General features: G+C 41.6%; 1 protein-coding gene across 1 annotated transcript; it reads left to right on the forward strand.

The window, feature by feature from the left end:
• Positions 1 to 4,901: 4,901 nt before the first annotated feature.
• LOC308114153 (uncharacterized protein) lies at positions 4,902 to 14,212 on the forward strand. The gene is made up of 3 exons (XM_080470831.1): positions 4,902 to 5,126; positions 6,134 to 6,355; positions 13,656 to 14,212. The coding sequence occupies exons 1-3, from the start codon at positions 4,980 to 4,982 to the stop codon at positions 13,821 to 13,823; spliced, it is 537 nt and encodes a 178-aa protein (XP_080326957.1). The 5' UTR covers positions 4,902 to 4,979; the 3' UTR covers positions 13,824 to 14,212.
• The last annotated feature ends 423 nt before the right edge of the window (positions 14,213 to 14,635 follow it).

Below are 14,635 nucleotides of genomic sequence, written 5' to 3' on the forward strand. Positions count from 1 at the left end.
TAGTTTTTACACAACTTAATGCTTTTAATCCACAAAACAATGAGCGAAATGTTTTCCAGTCTGGATTTAGGTCAAAGCACACAGCACTGAAACAGCTCTTATTAAAGTGCTGAATGACATCTACATGAGCAGTGACGCTTCCAGAGTCTCAGTTTTAGTGTTACTGGATTTTAGTGCTGCTTTCGACACAGCATACTGCTGGACTGAATGCAGAAATGGTTTGGAATTTCTGGCACTGCACTAAATTAGTTTAAATGATGCTTGCAATGGCGACTATTCTGTGTCAATAGCTGATTATGAATGTGAGCAAATGGAAATCACTTGTGGGGTTCCTCTAGGCTCCATCTTTGGGTCTCTTTTATTTAACGTCTACATGTTCCTGCTGCCTCAGCTCATGGAGCATTACAACATCTCTTATCATAATTACGCAGACGACACACAGCTCTATATATCAGTGTCAGTGAATGACCACGCCTCCTTATACTGCCTGAGTAAATGCATAAATTAAATTATTGAGTGGATGAGTCAGCACTTTTTACAACTCAACCCAGAGAAAACTGAGGTCACTGTTTTTGGCCCCAAAGAAGAAAGGTTAAAGGTCAGTGCTCATCTTGACTCCAGGTCACTCAGGACATCAAATCAGGCAGAAATCTGGGTGGAGTTCTGGACTCAGACCTGAAATTCAACAGCCACATTAAGACAATAACAAAATCAGCTTCCTGCCATCTGAACAATATTGAAGAATCAAAGGATTTCTGACCAACAAGATTCTTAGAAACTTGTTCATGCATTTATTTTCAGTAGGTTAGATTATTGTACCGGTGTGTTTACAGGCCTCAGTAAAAAACCTGTCAGACAACTACAGCTCACCCAGAACGCTGCAGCCAGAGTCCTCACCAACACAAAGACGGTGGAGCACATTACACCAACACAAAGAGGGTGGAGCACAGTACACCAACACAAAGAGGGTGGAGCACATTACACCAACACAAAGAGGGTGGAGCACAGTACACCAACACAAAGAGGGTGGAGCACATTACACCAACACAAAGACGGTGGAGCACATTACATCGACACAAAGAGGGTGGAGCACATTACACCCATCCTCCAATCCCTGCACTGGTTGCCTGTGTGCCAAAGGATTGACTTCATAATCCTATTCTGGTCTATGAAGCTTTGAATGGTCTCGGCCTAAATACATCTCAGATTTACTTGTAGAATATAAACCTCCAGACCTCTGAGGTCCTCAGGAAGAGCTTTACTCAGTGTTCCTAGAGTCAGAAGCAAACAAGGTGAAGCAGCTTTTCGTTCCTACGTTCTCACCTGTGGAACAAACTTCTTGAACACCTGAAGACTGCTGACACACTGACTTTTTTTAAAATCAGGAATTAAAACATTCCTATATGCACAGGCCTTCAAATAAACAATCGATTTTACTTACTTGTTAAACTTACTTGTTAAATCTTAATAAATCTCTAACCTTATTTGTTATACTTTTCTTCATTATTTGTTTTAATGCATTTATTTAATTTCTTCTAAAACTCTAATGTATTTCTTTGTTCCGTATTTCTTTAATTTCTTTGTAAAGCGCTGTGAATTGCCTTGTGTTTGAATGGAGCTCTATAAATAAATTTGCCTTGCCTTGCCTTGCCTTGCCTTGCCTTGCCCTGCCCTGCCCTGCCCTGCCCTGCCCTGCCCTGCCCTGCCCTGCCCTGCCAATATAACTACTGAGTCAATCCGAGATAAAATTTTGAGTTATTTGTAATGAAATGTAGGCTACAAGGCACAGTGGAGCAGCAGTACACCACTCTCGCCTCACAGTGGGAAAGTCTTGGGCTTAAATAATGGCCAGGATGGATGGATAATCAAATGTATGCGACTTACATTTAAGATAAGTTGAGGCTAATATTTGAGAAAATCTACTTTTTACATGAAGGTCTGTGTTCCATTAAATGTTGTTAAAAGCATTTACTGTCATGACATGTCAAAATATCTCTTGTATTTGTACAACACTAACAGAATGAACTGATGAATCCACTAAAATCTTGAATTGAGTCTTTTGAGACTTTTTTCTAGCATACAACGCGCACCAGAAGTTTTCGTAATGTCCAGGCTTTAAGCCGCTACTTTTTTCACAGACTTTGAACCCAGCAGCTTAAACAATGAGACTAATTTATGGATTTTTACTGGTAAACGAGATTCATACCGACAACACATGGGTGATGCGTTCAGGTGCATCACGTAACTCTGCCCTCCGTGGCTGACCAATCTCCTCACAATCACAATCAGCAAATACTTTATCAACAGAGATAAAAACCCTCTGTGTATTTTTCCAGACTCCTCTGTGTCAGTTTCCAAATGGATTCACTGCAGCACTTTTTTCACAATTACACACTTAAATTACACTCAATACATGTGCTGTAGTACAGGCTGATTAGAAAAAAATCCCCACAAGTACAATAAAAGTATATCTGAACTTCTTCAGGATGGTGTGTAGTGACATCCACTCATCTCTCTCTCTTTCTCTCTCTTATTCTTTCCTTTTATTTTTTTGGGGGGGGGATTATTAAAAGTCTGCCAATATTTAAATAAATACATGTACGTTTTTTTTTTTCTCACACTATTATAATAAAGCAGCCGGTGGATCCACACGCTGCACAAGGTGCCTTATGTTACACTGTCCACCTGCCGGACAAAATGTCTGTACAAACCACTGAATATTATGTTTTTGTTCATATTTGTATGAGATACTGACAGCATGTCACCAAGAGGAGTACCGGTGCTTCTTTTTTTCAAAATAAAGCACTGCCCGACGTTGACTACTACGGAAGCAGTAAAGTTTTGGAGTGAACGAGACGACAACTGACAGCAATAGTCAGCGAGGAAGGAACATGGAGAAAAAACAATGAAAAGAAAACGCAGCCAGATGACTATCAGTGTTTCAGTATCCTGTTACTACTGCCGCTTTGGGGGACACTACAGCAGCAGCTGACGCTCTTTTTAGGGAGCCTGATGACTGTGTGACCACAGCAGCTTTAACCGATGAAAGGGAAATGTATTTGTCTTGCTTTGTTCAGTGGTTAATTAAAGTCCAACTGTTAAAGGCTGTTATACACCATGCTTTACATTTATCCATCCATCTTCTCCCGTTTATCCGTTTCCGGGTCGCACCAGATCACCCAGATCACAATGCACTGATTAAGAACCTTTCCTGCAGGAAGGTGGCGCCCGGCGTGGGACATGAACCCACTACCTAGAGAGTATGAGTCTCATGCTCTACCAACTGAGCTAGCCGGGGGCTTGCTTTACATTTAGATAATACATAACCAGTCTTTCATGATCTCAATTATGTGTGGATGCATACTTTATGCATTAATGAGCATGGTGGTTCTTGTTTGGGGCTGTTTTAGAGTAGCTGCTGCTCTGGGAGGGGTGCTGCGGGACAGATGTTGCTCCAGGATGGGGATGTACGAGGCTGGGATTGGAAAAATCAGAGTATACCCACTAGAATACACCACTGGTGGTAAGCTCCACTTGTAGCCACAGCTGCTCTGGGGGAGACTGACAGAAGCAAGGCTGCCAATTTGAGCCATCAGCCCCTCCGACAACCACCAACCATTCACTCTTCCACTGCATTCATCCAGGTTTCCTGGTGTTCCCTCACAGTCCCCCATCCAGGTACTGACCAGGCCCTACCTCACTTAGCTTCCCAGATCTGACAGGATCGGACATCCACAAGGCGGTAGGTTCTGGAAATCTTCCTCAGAGGTCAAACATGAAGCCACAGCATTGAAGTTTAGAGAGCTGCACCTTCATGACTGGATCATCTTCTTCTGTTCCAAATGAAGTATTGAAGAGGGATGTGATGATCATGTTCAAGACACCTGGAGGAGATGATATATGTGAAGGGAACTATCCCTGAAATAATATCCTGAATCCTCCCTGTGTAAAGTGATCACTGCAGAGACCAGGGTCTTCATGAATGTGAAGCCACGAGCAAAGCCTGGTTATACCCTGGACACAAAAAGTGCTAAAACTTGAAGTTGAACCAGGGATGTGTTAACCGTTACTTTACTGTGTGGGTCTAATGCCCGGCTCGCTAATGCTTCAAACAATATAACACCGTTAAGAAGAGTGTTTGGAAGCGTTGTCTGTTCACATGCAGAGTGGTTCAATGTGTTGACAATTGTAGATTTGCTTCACTCAGAGTTGTAAGGAGGAGTTAAATAGATGTACACGGTGGAATCAGAGAAACTTGTGTCTATATAGTGAGTCATTATCAAACAAATCTGCTTTTGGAGACAGGTATCTGTCCACCTTCTTGTCTGCTTTGTCTTGTCTTCTTGTGATCGGCAACTAAAACCATATTCAATTCATTAAATAAGACATATAAAGCAATCTTATAGTTTATTTCTCATCCCTATGAATGAATTAATTCCCCATCTATCTGAAGATTGAGTGATGATTTTCTATTTGTGAGAAGCAGCTGAATGTTCTCTGTTCAGTCTGTGTCCACTGAGATATTCACTCTAGAATGAAGATGTGTGCTTTTACAGGCTTCTTTCTTTGGGAGAGTGTGTTAAAACGTTGGACTGTGCGCCGATTACCTGAGCAAGACCTTTGCCCCCCCCCCCCCGCCCGCCCTGCCTCAATCCATCATACGCCCTGAAGCGCTGTAATGTGGCTGCACCTCCGCAGCTTAGGACTAGGATTGGTCAATGTGGAAAAGGAATTTCTAAAAGGGCATTACCAAAGTATGACTAGTTTATTCGACTCTGATGATTTCAAACTCCTCCTGTCCACCTCTAACTCCTCCTGTCCTCCTCTAACTCCTCCTGTCCTCCACTAACTCCTCCCTTCGTCCTCATATGATTCAGCTCTTTCTGGCCACCGGCAGCAGGACAGTAATCGAAGAGGGAGTCAGGATCATATCACCTCAGAGAAGAAGGACTAAAGTCATTGATCCAGAAAAGGCAGTGATGGCTAATCCTGGAGCGAAGCCCCCCACGGCACAGCCCTACATGGGGCAGCCCCCCATGGCACAGCCCTACATGGGCCAGACCTCCGCTCCACCGCCCTACAACGTCCAGCAGGGTCAGCCTGAGCCCGGCCAGGCTCACCCACAGGTAATGATCCACTCTACCATGACTGAATACAATCATTTTAAACCTTCAGTTTCAAGATCTCCATCTAGCCTGTCTTTTTTTCTATACATTGTGGATCTTATTCCAATATATTATCAGTTTTAAAAAAGGAAACATAAATAGATCAATAACTCATTATTGCTTATTTTCTATCAAACAATAATGACATTGTGCTGCTGTTTCTGTGAAAATGTGAAAATTGATGATTTAAAGGACTAAAAGCGGAAAACGCTTATTTTGTTTTGAGAAAAATATGAAGTACTTTAGAGTATCTGATTACTTTTGCCAAAATCTTTATTAGTGATTATAATTGATATGGATTGTTGCAGCCTGTCATCTGAGCAGATCTTTCTACTCGACCAACACTTAATTTGAAGCCTTTTCACAGAAATAAAGAAGAATTCCCTCTTCTTTGTTTAGTATTTGGACAGTAGGGTATTTATTATCGGTGGTCAGTCAGCCCTTCTCCTCTCAGGAGTCCAGCTCTTGTACATATTTGACAAAAGTAGTCCCACATCTAACTACATTTATTCCATAATTAGGGAGTTCTCTGATCCATACTGTCTGTGATGGCGCTGTTGGAGATTTATTAATGTATTCTTATTGACTTGAAAATGTGAAAAAATACAAAATCTTCAAGAACACCAACAGGCTGAAAAGCTTAATGATTGTTTCAATCTAGTATCAGTCAATATTGGTGTAGCGATGATGATGATGTTGTGTTTTCCTACTGGCTGCCGGATGAAACCTTTAGTGTCCACTTATGACTCCATGGTAAGTCTAATCACACTGAAACACTCGAGTCACACTGATGTTCAGGAAGCTCTCCTGAGACGTCGGTTAAAGATTAACCCAACCTCTCCCTTTAAATTACCGTAAAACTTGTTGTAAATCTTGTTGCCCAATCCGACGATGTCATCAGAAGAGGAATGACAAGAGAATCACGTGAAATTGTAATTTGAGCTTCTTCCTGTAAATGTGCCCCGCAGATGTACGGACACCAGTCATACGGAGGAGGATACGGAGCGCAGCCTTACCCTGCGGGTCAGCAGTACCCGGCACAGCCGGGGTTCTACACAGTCCAGCCTGCTGTGTACGTGACCCAGACCCCCCTGGCCAACCCCGTCAACGACTACATGGGTTACTCCATCTTCACCTTGATCTGCTGCTTCCTGCCCGTGGGAATAGCTGCCCTCATCTACTCCATCTCTGTGAGTCTGATCAACATATGTTGACCATTATTCCCATCAGCCCCTCCGGTAACCTGGATCTGTGTCGTCCAGGTGTATCATACAACTGAAGGGAGTGAAATGATTACGAATAGATAAATGACTTCTACAAAGAGCAATTAGAGGTTTAACACAAAAGTCAAAAGTGGTTATCAGTCTGGTCTCATGGTGAGAAAGCCCCGTTTACACGACAATGTAAACACACCACTGAATATAAACTTTAACACCAGAATGTCACTGATGGAGCCTCAACAGCAGCAGGAAGCAAAACACACAGAACGTTTTCATTTGGGCCTCAAACACAAAGACACTAACTGCTGCTGCCAGTCACCAAAACCTCCACTGAAAGAAGAATATTTGGCTCAATGGATTTAATGATATATTAATAAACACTGTACAGAGATAACCAGGAGTCAGAATTTGGATCTCAAACACCAAATAGGCAATAATCATCACTCACCATGAAATGTCATAATAAAACGATAAGTTGGTGGTTGTGGTTCAGAGCGAAGGCATCAGTGATTGTCACTTTTTTTATTTTGCAAGAAGCGCTCCATGTTTTATTACTATTAGTCAGTTACACAGTCACCAGAAAAAATGCGGTCATACTAAAAGGAAGTTGTAAGTTCAAAGGTTAATGCGTGGGCTGCAGCGATTAGCTGAATCAGATTACACCGCTTTATAGTTTAAAAAAAACAAAACATAAATACATGTTTTATTGGTGTATTTATTAATTAACCAGGCAACAAATTATAATTTTCACACATATAAAAAATCTCAATAAACCACTTAAAAAAAAAAAAATTAAATCACATTTCTTTGTTGTGATTTGGCTATCCGTGGGGGAGCAGCAGCACCTCTAATCCCCCCCTGGGGCCGCCTATGGGACAGACGAAGTTGGATTGTTATTCCAGGTGACCCTCAACTATAAAACTACCAAGTGCCAAGAGAATATAGACTGGGAGTCATGACACTCTGGAGGCAAACATTGTGTTTATTATCCATCTACTGTCACAAGAGCAGAACTATTAACTTGTTGTTGGGTTTTCTCTGTAAGCGTGCCCTGAAATGACTTTGTTGTATTCAGCGCTATATAAATAAAGTTAAATTGAATTAACTACAGCCGTGGTGCGTATGTGCAGTAGCAGCACTTCCACTGTCTTCACGGAGATTGGCTTTGACACAGAGGTTGACACAACACCCAAAATGTGAATATAGCTTGTCATATTCATGTTAAGTCTTTTTTTCTTGGTTCCAAAACCTTAAGTGACGTCCAACTACTGACTGGAATTGTAATTTTTGCTTAACTTTTATAAAAGTCTGGGTTCCAGGTAATGCTTTCTCCCAGTGTGATATTTCACTTTGAATTTTTGAGAAGAAATCATAAAGAAAGAAAACAAAAACACTCCATATAAGAACTGAATGTATTGCAATTGTAATGCCAGCAAATCCTCAACAACACAAATACTGCAGTAGTGCACAGGATTGACATCATCCTCCAGAGAAGCATCAGTGTCATGATAATTGAATATGGGGAACACAGAAACTTATTCTCAGGTAAATACATGAAGTCATTACAGCTGTGGCCTCAGAGAAAATTGTTTCTCAGTTTGATTTCCCTCTTTAACCGTCTACGAGTGCTGCGTCAGGAAAGATCAGAAATATTGCCAGAATGGGTGGAGACTAGTGAGGAATCCAGCAATAAGAAAGGGAAGTGTAATGGAGAAGAGATTTGGAGGTAATAAGTGTTAGATTACTTGTGTGGCTCATCCTGTCTCTGTGTTTGCTCAACCGAAACTTTTTAGTCATGAAGAGTTTAAATGAGCTGAAGGGAGATTTAGTAACTGATCTTTTCAGTTAGTTTGTGTAGTTTGTTAATAGTAGAGGGCTTACTAGTAATAGTGGACAAAATAAGCCTTCAATCAAATGAAAATGACTCATTATTTATTGGCTTGATTACATCAAATTTTCACATTATTTCACAAAACTTTATCAAGAGAAAGTAGATGTATGTCTCGGCCCTCGACATTATTGTTCATTTCTCATGTGGTGCTTTGAGGAAAATCTGTAGCACACCTGTGATTTACTACTATTGGATGGTTTTTCTTTTTGAGCAAGCTTTGGGGGGGGGAAAGCAGTTTTATATGACTTTAGTGCTGTTGGGTGGTGTAATTCAGACGATTGGAGTCGTATGACATGTTTAAGAGGAGGTGTGATATCATGTGAGATTCACAATTTTACGATTGACTTGCACTTGAACATTTGAGAAAATTTAACAAATAGTTCAGAAGGTGCTAGAAAGTGGTTTATTCATGGGATTGTTTGGAATTTATGTATTTTTGTATTATACCAGGGCTGTCAAACTCATTTTAGTTGAGGGGACACATAAAGCCCAATTTCATCTTGAGTGGGCCGGACCCACAGAACAGAGACACAATAACCTTTAAATTTAAAGGTTTTTTTCCGTTGTGATGCAGAGTATAGTGATGAAACCAAACAAGCACTCATGAAAATTATTACCATCTCAACATGAAGCCACTTTTAATGAAACCTTCTGATGTAAAATACTGTGAAATGTCCCAACAGCTTCTCCTAGCTGTTTCCATGGCTGCTGTATTATGCATGTTTTTGTTCTCCACTTTTTTTCCTGTATTCTTCTTCGACTGACTCTAAGGCTTTGTTTAAATAAAAATTTCAAGTGAATGTGCACATTTCTTATTGTATTTTGGGTGTCCGTTAAGTTGACAATGGTGCTCAGAGACACTGAATACACAACTTCTTGGAAAACAGCTCCAAATGTGGAACTTTTAAAAAACATTCCCTCTTCATGTGGACAGGTGAAAACAACAGTTTCTGGAAGCCCTCAGACTGCGACTCCTTGTAGACATATATATAGATGTGTATATACATATATGTGTGTATATATATGTATAGATGTGTATATATAGACGTGTATATATATATATATATATATGAAAACTATTTTTTTATTTTTTTATTAATTTTATTAATTAATTTTTTTTTTTTTTTTTTTTTCCTGTCTGTGTACAGCACTTTGGCCAACGGTGTTGTTTTAAAGTGCTCTATAAATAAAGCTGAGTTGAGTTGAGTTGAGTTGAGTTGAGTTGAGTTGAGTTGAGTTGAGTTGAGTGGAGTTGAGTCAGCCAGTTACTGGGAGCTGCATGTGTATTTAATCGCTCAATAAAACGATCTCAGCAATGTGCTTTAATTTCAGCACCAAGATGAAGAAATAAAAACCTGCTAAGCACACAGTGCGTTTTGAAGATCAATTCATACTTTGTTGAGGTAAATAAAGGACATTAGCGAACAGAGAAAAACCTCTTGCTTTGGGAGAGTAGAAAAAACTCTGCTGCTGTCTGTATGTCATCTTCTTTTTTTTGAAAGAAAGAAAGAAGTCAATGAAAATCAAACGGCGTTACTGAGAATTGTCAGAGAAAAATTCTCTCTAAGTTGTATCTCTCAGTCTTTACTCCGACACCCACCGGTCGCTGACTGCTCAGCCGATACGTCTCAGTCACTACGATAACACAAACCCGTGCCTGTTATTGAGAGAGGGAAAACAGAGGGGACAAAGGTAACTCTAGGCAAGACAAATCTTCAAAAACTTGCACAACACAGGTAATCACACTGCGATAAGGAAATAATCAGTGCGGTCGCATTAAAACTTTGTTGTGAAACCCTTTCCTTCCCTAAGAGGAACGGAGGAGGAAATAATGACTGTTGTTTTGCTCAGATTGATGGGAGTGGATTACTCTGTGCCGACTGCAATCCCTGATGATGGTGAATAATAGGGTAGCTGGATTAACTGGAGTGAGATGAAATTAGGAGCAGAATGATGAGAAGGGGGCTGAGATTTGGACAAAAGCAGAAGAAAGAAAACTAAAAGGCACAAAAAAAGGAGATGCTGCAACCAACTAGAGGAAAAAAGACAGGGAAGTGTGGGAGATGGAATCTGTCACTTTATCATCCACTCTCTGTCACGGGCAAGATGGAGGAGAGAGGAAGTGATGCCCTAAACAAGCCCGGTAGAAACCCAAGTTCATATCATCTCTTCCTCAAACAGACAGATTATATCACAAAGTGTGGCGAGCTCTCTGGTGGGCCCAAGATGAGGGTTGGGGACTGACAACAAATAGACAAAGCGAGCCTTTTGTGCCTCGTCCAGCTTGTTCGGTCTCCTTCGCCGCGAGGCAGACTGTGAGGGCGTCATCAATCGGTCCTTTGTTTCCTCAAAACAGAAAGCTTCTCCTCGCAGATTAACTCACCATCAACAGGGTAGAAACATCCAGACAGTGACTCCATGTCCCTCTTCTGCAGAACGGCCCAGTTGTATTTTAATACACTTTATATTTGCGTGATGAGAATATTTCCTGCTACACAAAGCTCGAGCCAGTTCTTTCTCAACCTGAGAGAGGAAGTTGGTTTTTTTCCACTGAGATTTCGAGAAGAAATTATTCAGTTTCACCTGTAGATTCAAAAGAAAGGATTCTGTGGATTTTGTCACTAAGACTATATCTGTATATGAGGTATGTTTTCCACATGTTTCACTTCAAAGTCTAACTGCATGGTATCATTAAAGATCAGTGAAGCTGGATTATCTATTATAGTGTAGATCCATTGAAAGTATATTGAAACCAAACTAGTACTAATATTGATGAAAAAAAAGGAAAAGGGCAGATCAAAAGAGATTATTCTGCTTCCTGTACACTTAAGGTAAGACGTTTTTCATCTCACAAGTTTTTTGGCCCAACACGATATCTTCAAGTGAAATCGCAAAAGCTTTGCTGTGTTGTGGGTGTCTGTTTACATGACAATGGTGCTCGGTTTCTGAAAACAACTTCTCAGGCAGAACATTTTGAAAGTGCTCTATCTGTGTGAAAACGTGGGAACACCAAACTTTTTGAAAACAAATGTATTTCTATTGGACCATTGAGACACAAGACAATTCACATTGCATTACTGTAACCTTTATTGTAAACTTTACTGTGCTCTCACAGCCTGCAGGTAGGAGCTGTGCTTGAGGTTGTTTGTTTTGCACTGTAATGTCTGGTATCTTTTACCAGAGGGGAGGGGGGAGAACAGGTGGTGTCCAGGAGATGGATGTGGCCGTCTTCTAAAGTCCGCCGGTGTAAATGTCTTTTAAGAGAGGCAGTGTTGACCCAAGGCTTTGTCCAGCAGCCCTCACAACCCGCTGCAGGTTCCTCCGGTCCTCTGCAGTGCAACAGGTGAATCAGACAGTGCAGCGGTAGGTTGGGAGGCTCTCAATGGTGCTTCTGTAGAAGTTCACCAGCAGGGGTTGGGGCAAGTGAGCCTGCTTTAACTTCCTGATGAAGTCTTTGCTGTGCTTTCCCCACCTGGTGGAAGATGTTGTTGGTCCAGGTGAGGTCAGCAGATATGTGCACACCAAGGAACTTGAAGCTCTCCACACCCCTACCTTATCTTACCATTATTGCAGAGGGCAGAGTGCTCCATGTGTGTGGATCGTCTGAAATACACAACTACTTCCTTGGGCTTGCTGGTGTTTAGGTCCAGGTTGTTGTTGAGACATCGTCTTGTCAAGTGCTGGACCTCCTCCTTATAGGCTGACTCGTTATTGTCCGCTATTAGTCCAACAATCGTGGTGTCGTCAGCAAACTTGACGATGGTGTTGGTGGTGTTGATGGGGTTTTGTGAAGTGAGAGTAGAGGAGGGGGCTGAGGACACACCCCTGGGGTGTTCCTGTGTTCAGGATGAGAGTGGAAGATGTGTGGTCTCCATCCTGACAAACTGGGGTCTATTGCTCAGGAAGTCCAGGATCCATGCACACGGAGAGCTGCCCAGGCCCTGGTCGCTCAGCTTCATCAACAGTTTCTGTGGAATGACCGTGTTAAAGGCTGAGCTGAAATCTACAAACAGCATCCTTATATACATGTTCTTCTGGTACAGGCGAGTAGGGGAAGTGTGTAGAACTGTGATCACAGTGTCCTCTCTTGACCTGTTTACTTGATAAGCAAAGTGGTGTTGGTCCAGGTCAGCAGGGACGGCGGAACTGTTGTGAGGGACGATGAGTCTCTTGAAGCATTTTGCTATGATGAGGATGAGAATGGCCGGGCGGAAGTCGTTCAGGCAACTCTCTGTGTTCTTCTTGGGTAATGATGGTGAAAACCTCTGCCAGCTGGTCTGCACAGGCCTTAAGAATACATCCAGTGAGGTCGTCTGGATCGGTGGCTTTCCTTGTGTTGACCTAACGCAGTGCAGCCCTATCCTGGTGTCGGTGCAGCTGGATGGGGGCGTGGACCTCTGGTGGTGTAGGCTGAGGGACGACTCCCGAGTCGCTGCTCCGCTGGTCAAAGCAAGAGAAGAACCGGTTCAGTGTGTCTGGATGGATTTTGTCGGAGGGTGTGGATGCCTTTGTGAGAGTCTTTATCCCCTTCCACATGAAGCACAACAAACCAATTACTTTGCTGACTGTTATAGAAGAATAGGATCAAAGTTGTCATGTGAATGTTGTCATGATCCAAATGACCACATAGGAAACGGCAAACACAGCAACAAAAACAATAATTCAGTATCGCGATTTAGTAGATCAGGGGTGTCCAAACTCGGTCCTGGAGGGCCGGTGTCCTGCATGTTTCAGCTCTCTCCCTGCTTCAGCACACCTGAATCTAATGACGACGTCATCACCAAGGTTGTGAAAAAGCCCAATAATGAGCCCTTCACATGCAATCAGGTGTGCTGCAACTGGGAGAGAGCTAAAACATGCAGGATGCCGGCCCTCCAGGACCGAGCTTGGACACCCCTGTATTAGATATATCGTTGAGCAGCGTCAATAAAGGCGCCATTTAAATCTGTTCCCATCATAGGCTGATTCAATGTAAGATCCTATTCAGAACACCATGTGCATGTGTTCTGGCCTTGTGCTAAACTGGGACCGTTTTTCTCACATTTGTGATCCACTTTTTGATACGGTTATTCTATTGCTCCAAACAGGCTGTCTGTGGTTTTTGCCATTGCTCCCATCACAGGTGTCTCTCAGATTTTAAAACAGTCTTTGGCATTCTCCACTCTGCTGGCCCAGCGACTGATTCTCCTCAACTGGAGGCTCCCTAGTTCCCCTTCACATTCTCGCTGGGTGTGGAAGGTGCTTTATAACTAGTTATAACTTACTGGAGGATTTATACAATCTATGAAATTTGGGGATGTTTTTCATCTTAAAATGAGAGGTATGGTGTACTGTAAGCCACAATTTTCCTTTAATGTTTTTCTTTCTGTCACCTTTTAGGCCCGTGATGCTAATCTTAGTGGCAACCAGGCTGAGGCGGAGCAGAACAGCAAGACGGCTAAAAAACTGAACCACATCGCCTTGGGAGTTGGAATTTCAATCATCGTCATTACCATTATCTTGGTATCGGTTGCATATTCACTGGTGTATAATTATTATGGTTATTGAAATAAGATTTTACTGTAACTTTGACTTAGACTGTTCTCAGGGACACAACAAAAATCTCTATTCAGAGTCAAAGATGTTGGTTATAGCTGCTTTCTTTGTGATTTGCATTCTGTATTATCTCACTAATCAACCCTTATTTGACATAACGTGGTTATCATTTTAAATGAATTCAGTCTCACTTTCATTTGGGTTTACAATATGTTTCAGAAAATCAGTAGGAAACAAACACAGTAGAGTCTATGTGGGAGATGATCCTGTGTTGAAATCTGAACTGTTATTCTCAGGTCCATTTTTTTTATTTGTTGATTTTTACCAAAGCTGAGAAGAAGAGGAAAGCTTTTACTGTATATCAGGTTTCTCTACAAATAAAGTAAATGAATGTCTTGGTTCTTGGTCTTGATCTGTTTGTCGGGGGGTTGATGGCTTCTATCACACAACCGTGTGTGACAGCTGTGATTTTACTGCTACAGGTGGTAAAATAGGAAAAAATAGCACATTAGTTTGTGGCTGTTTGATCAGTTTATTATGTTTCCTCGTCTATTTGTCATTAAATATGACACAAGACCTGCTATGCCACTGTAGGGATTTCTTACCTCACAAGGATCACATGGTACCATTTATGTTGGGTTTTAGCAGTTTGGCTATCGATAATGATTAATAATTATCAAAGATAGTTAGTATTTCTTTTATTAAAAATCGAATGTGATCTGTATCAGATACCTCAGGAGCACCTCCTGTTTAACAGGAAATTATAGCCAATTCAGTTACATTAGTCTCATAAGATATACTAAACTATTAATTTGGAATTGCAA

The sequence above is a fragment of the Lipophrys pholis genome, assembly GCF_963383615.2.
Source record: "Lipophrys pholis genome assembly, chromosome: 9".
In the NCBI taxonomy this organism is placed as follows: domain Eukaryota; kingdom Metazoa; phylum Chordata; class Actinopteri; order Blenniiformes; family Blenniidae; genus Lipophrys; species Lipophrys pholis.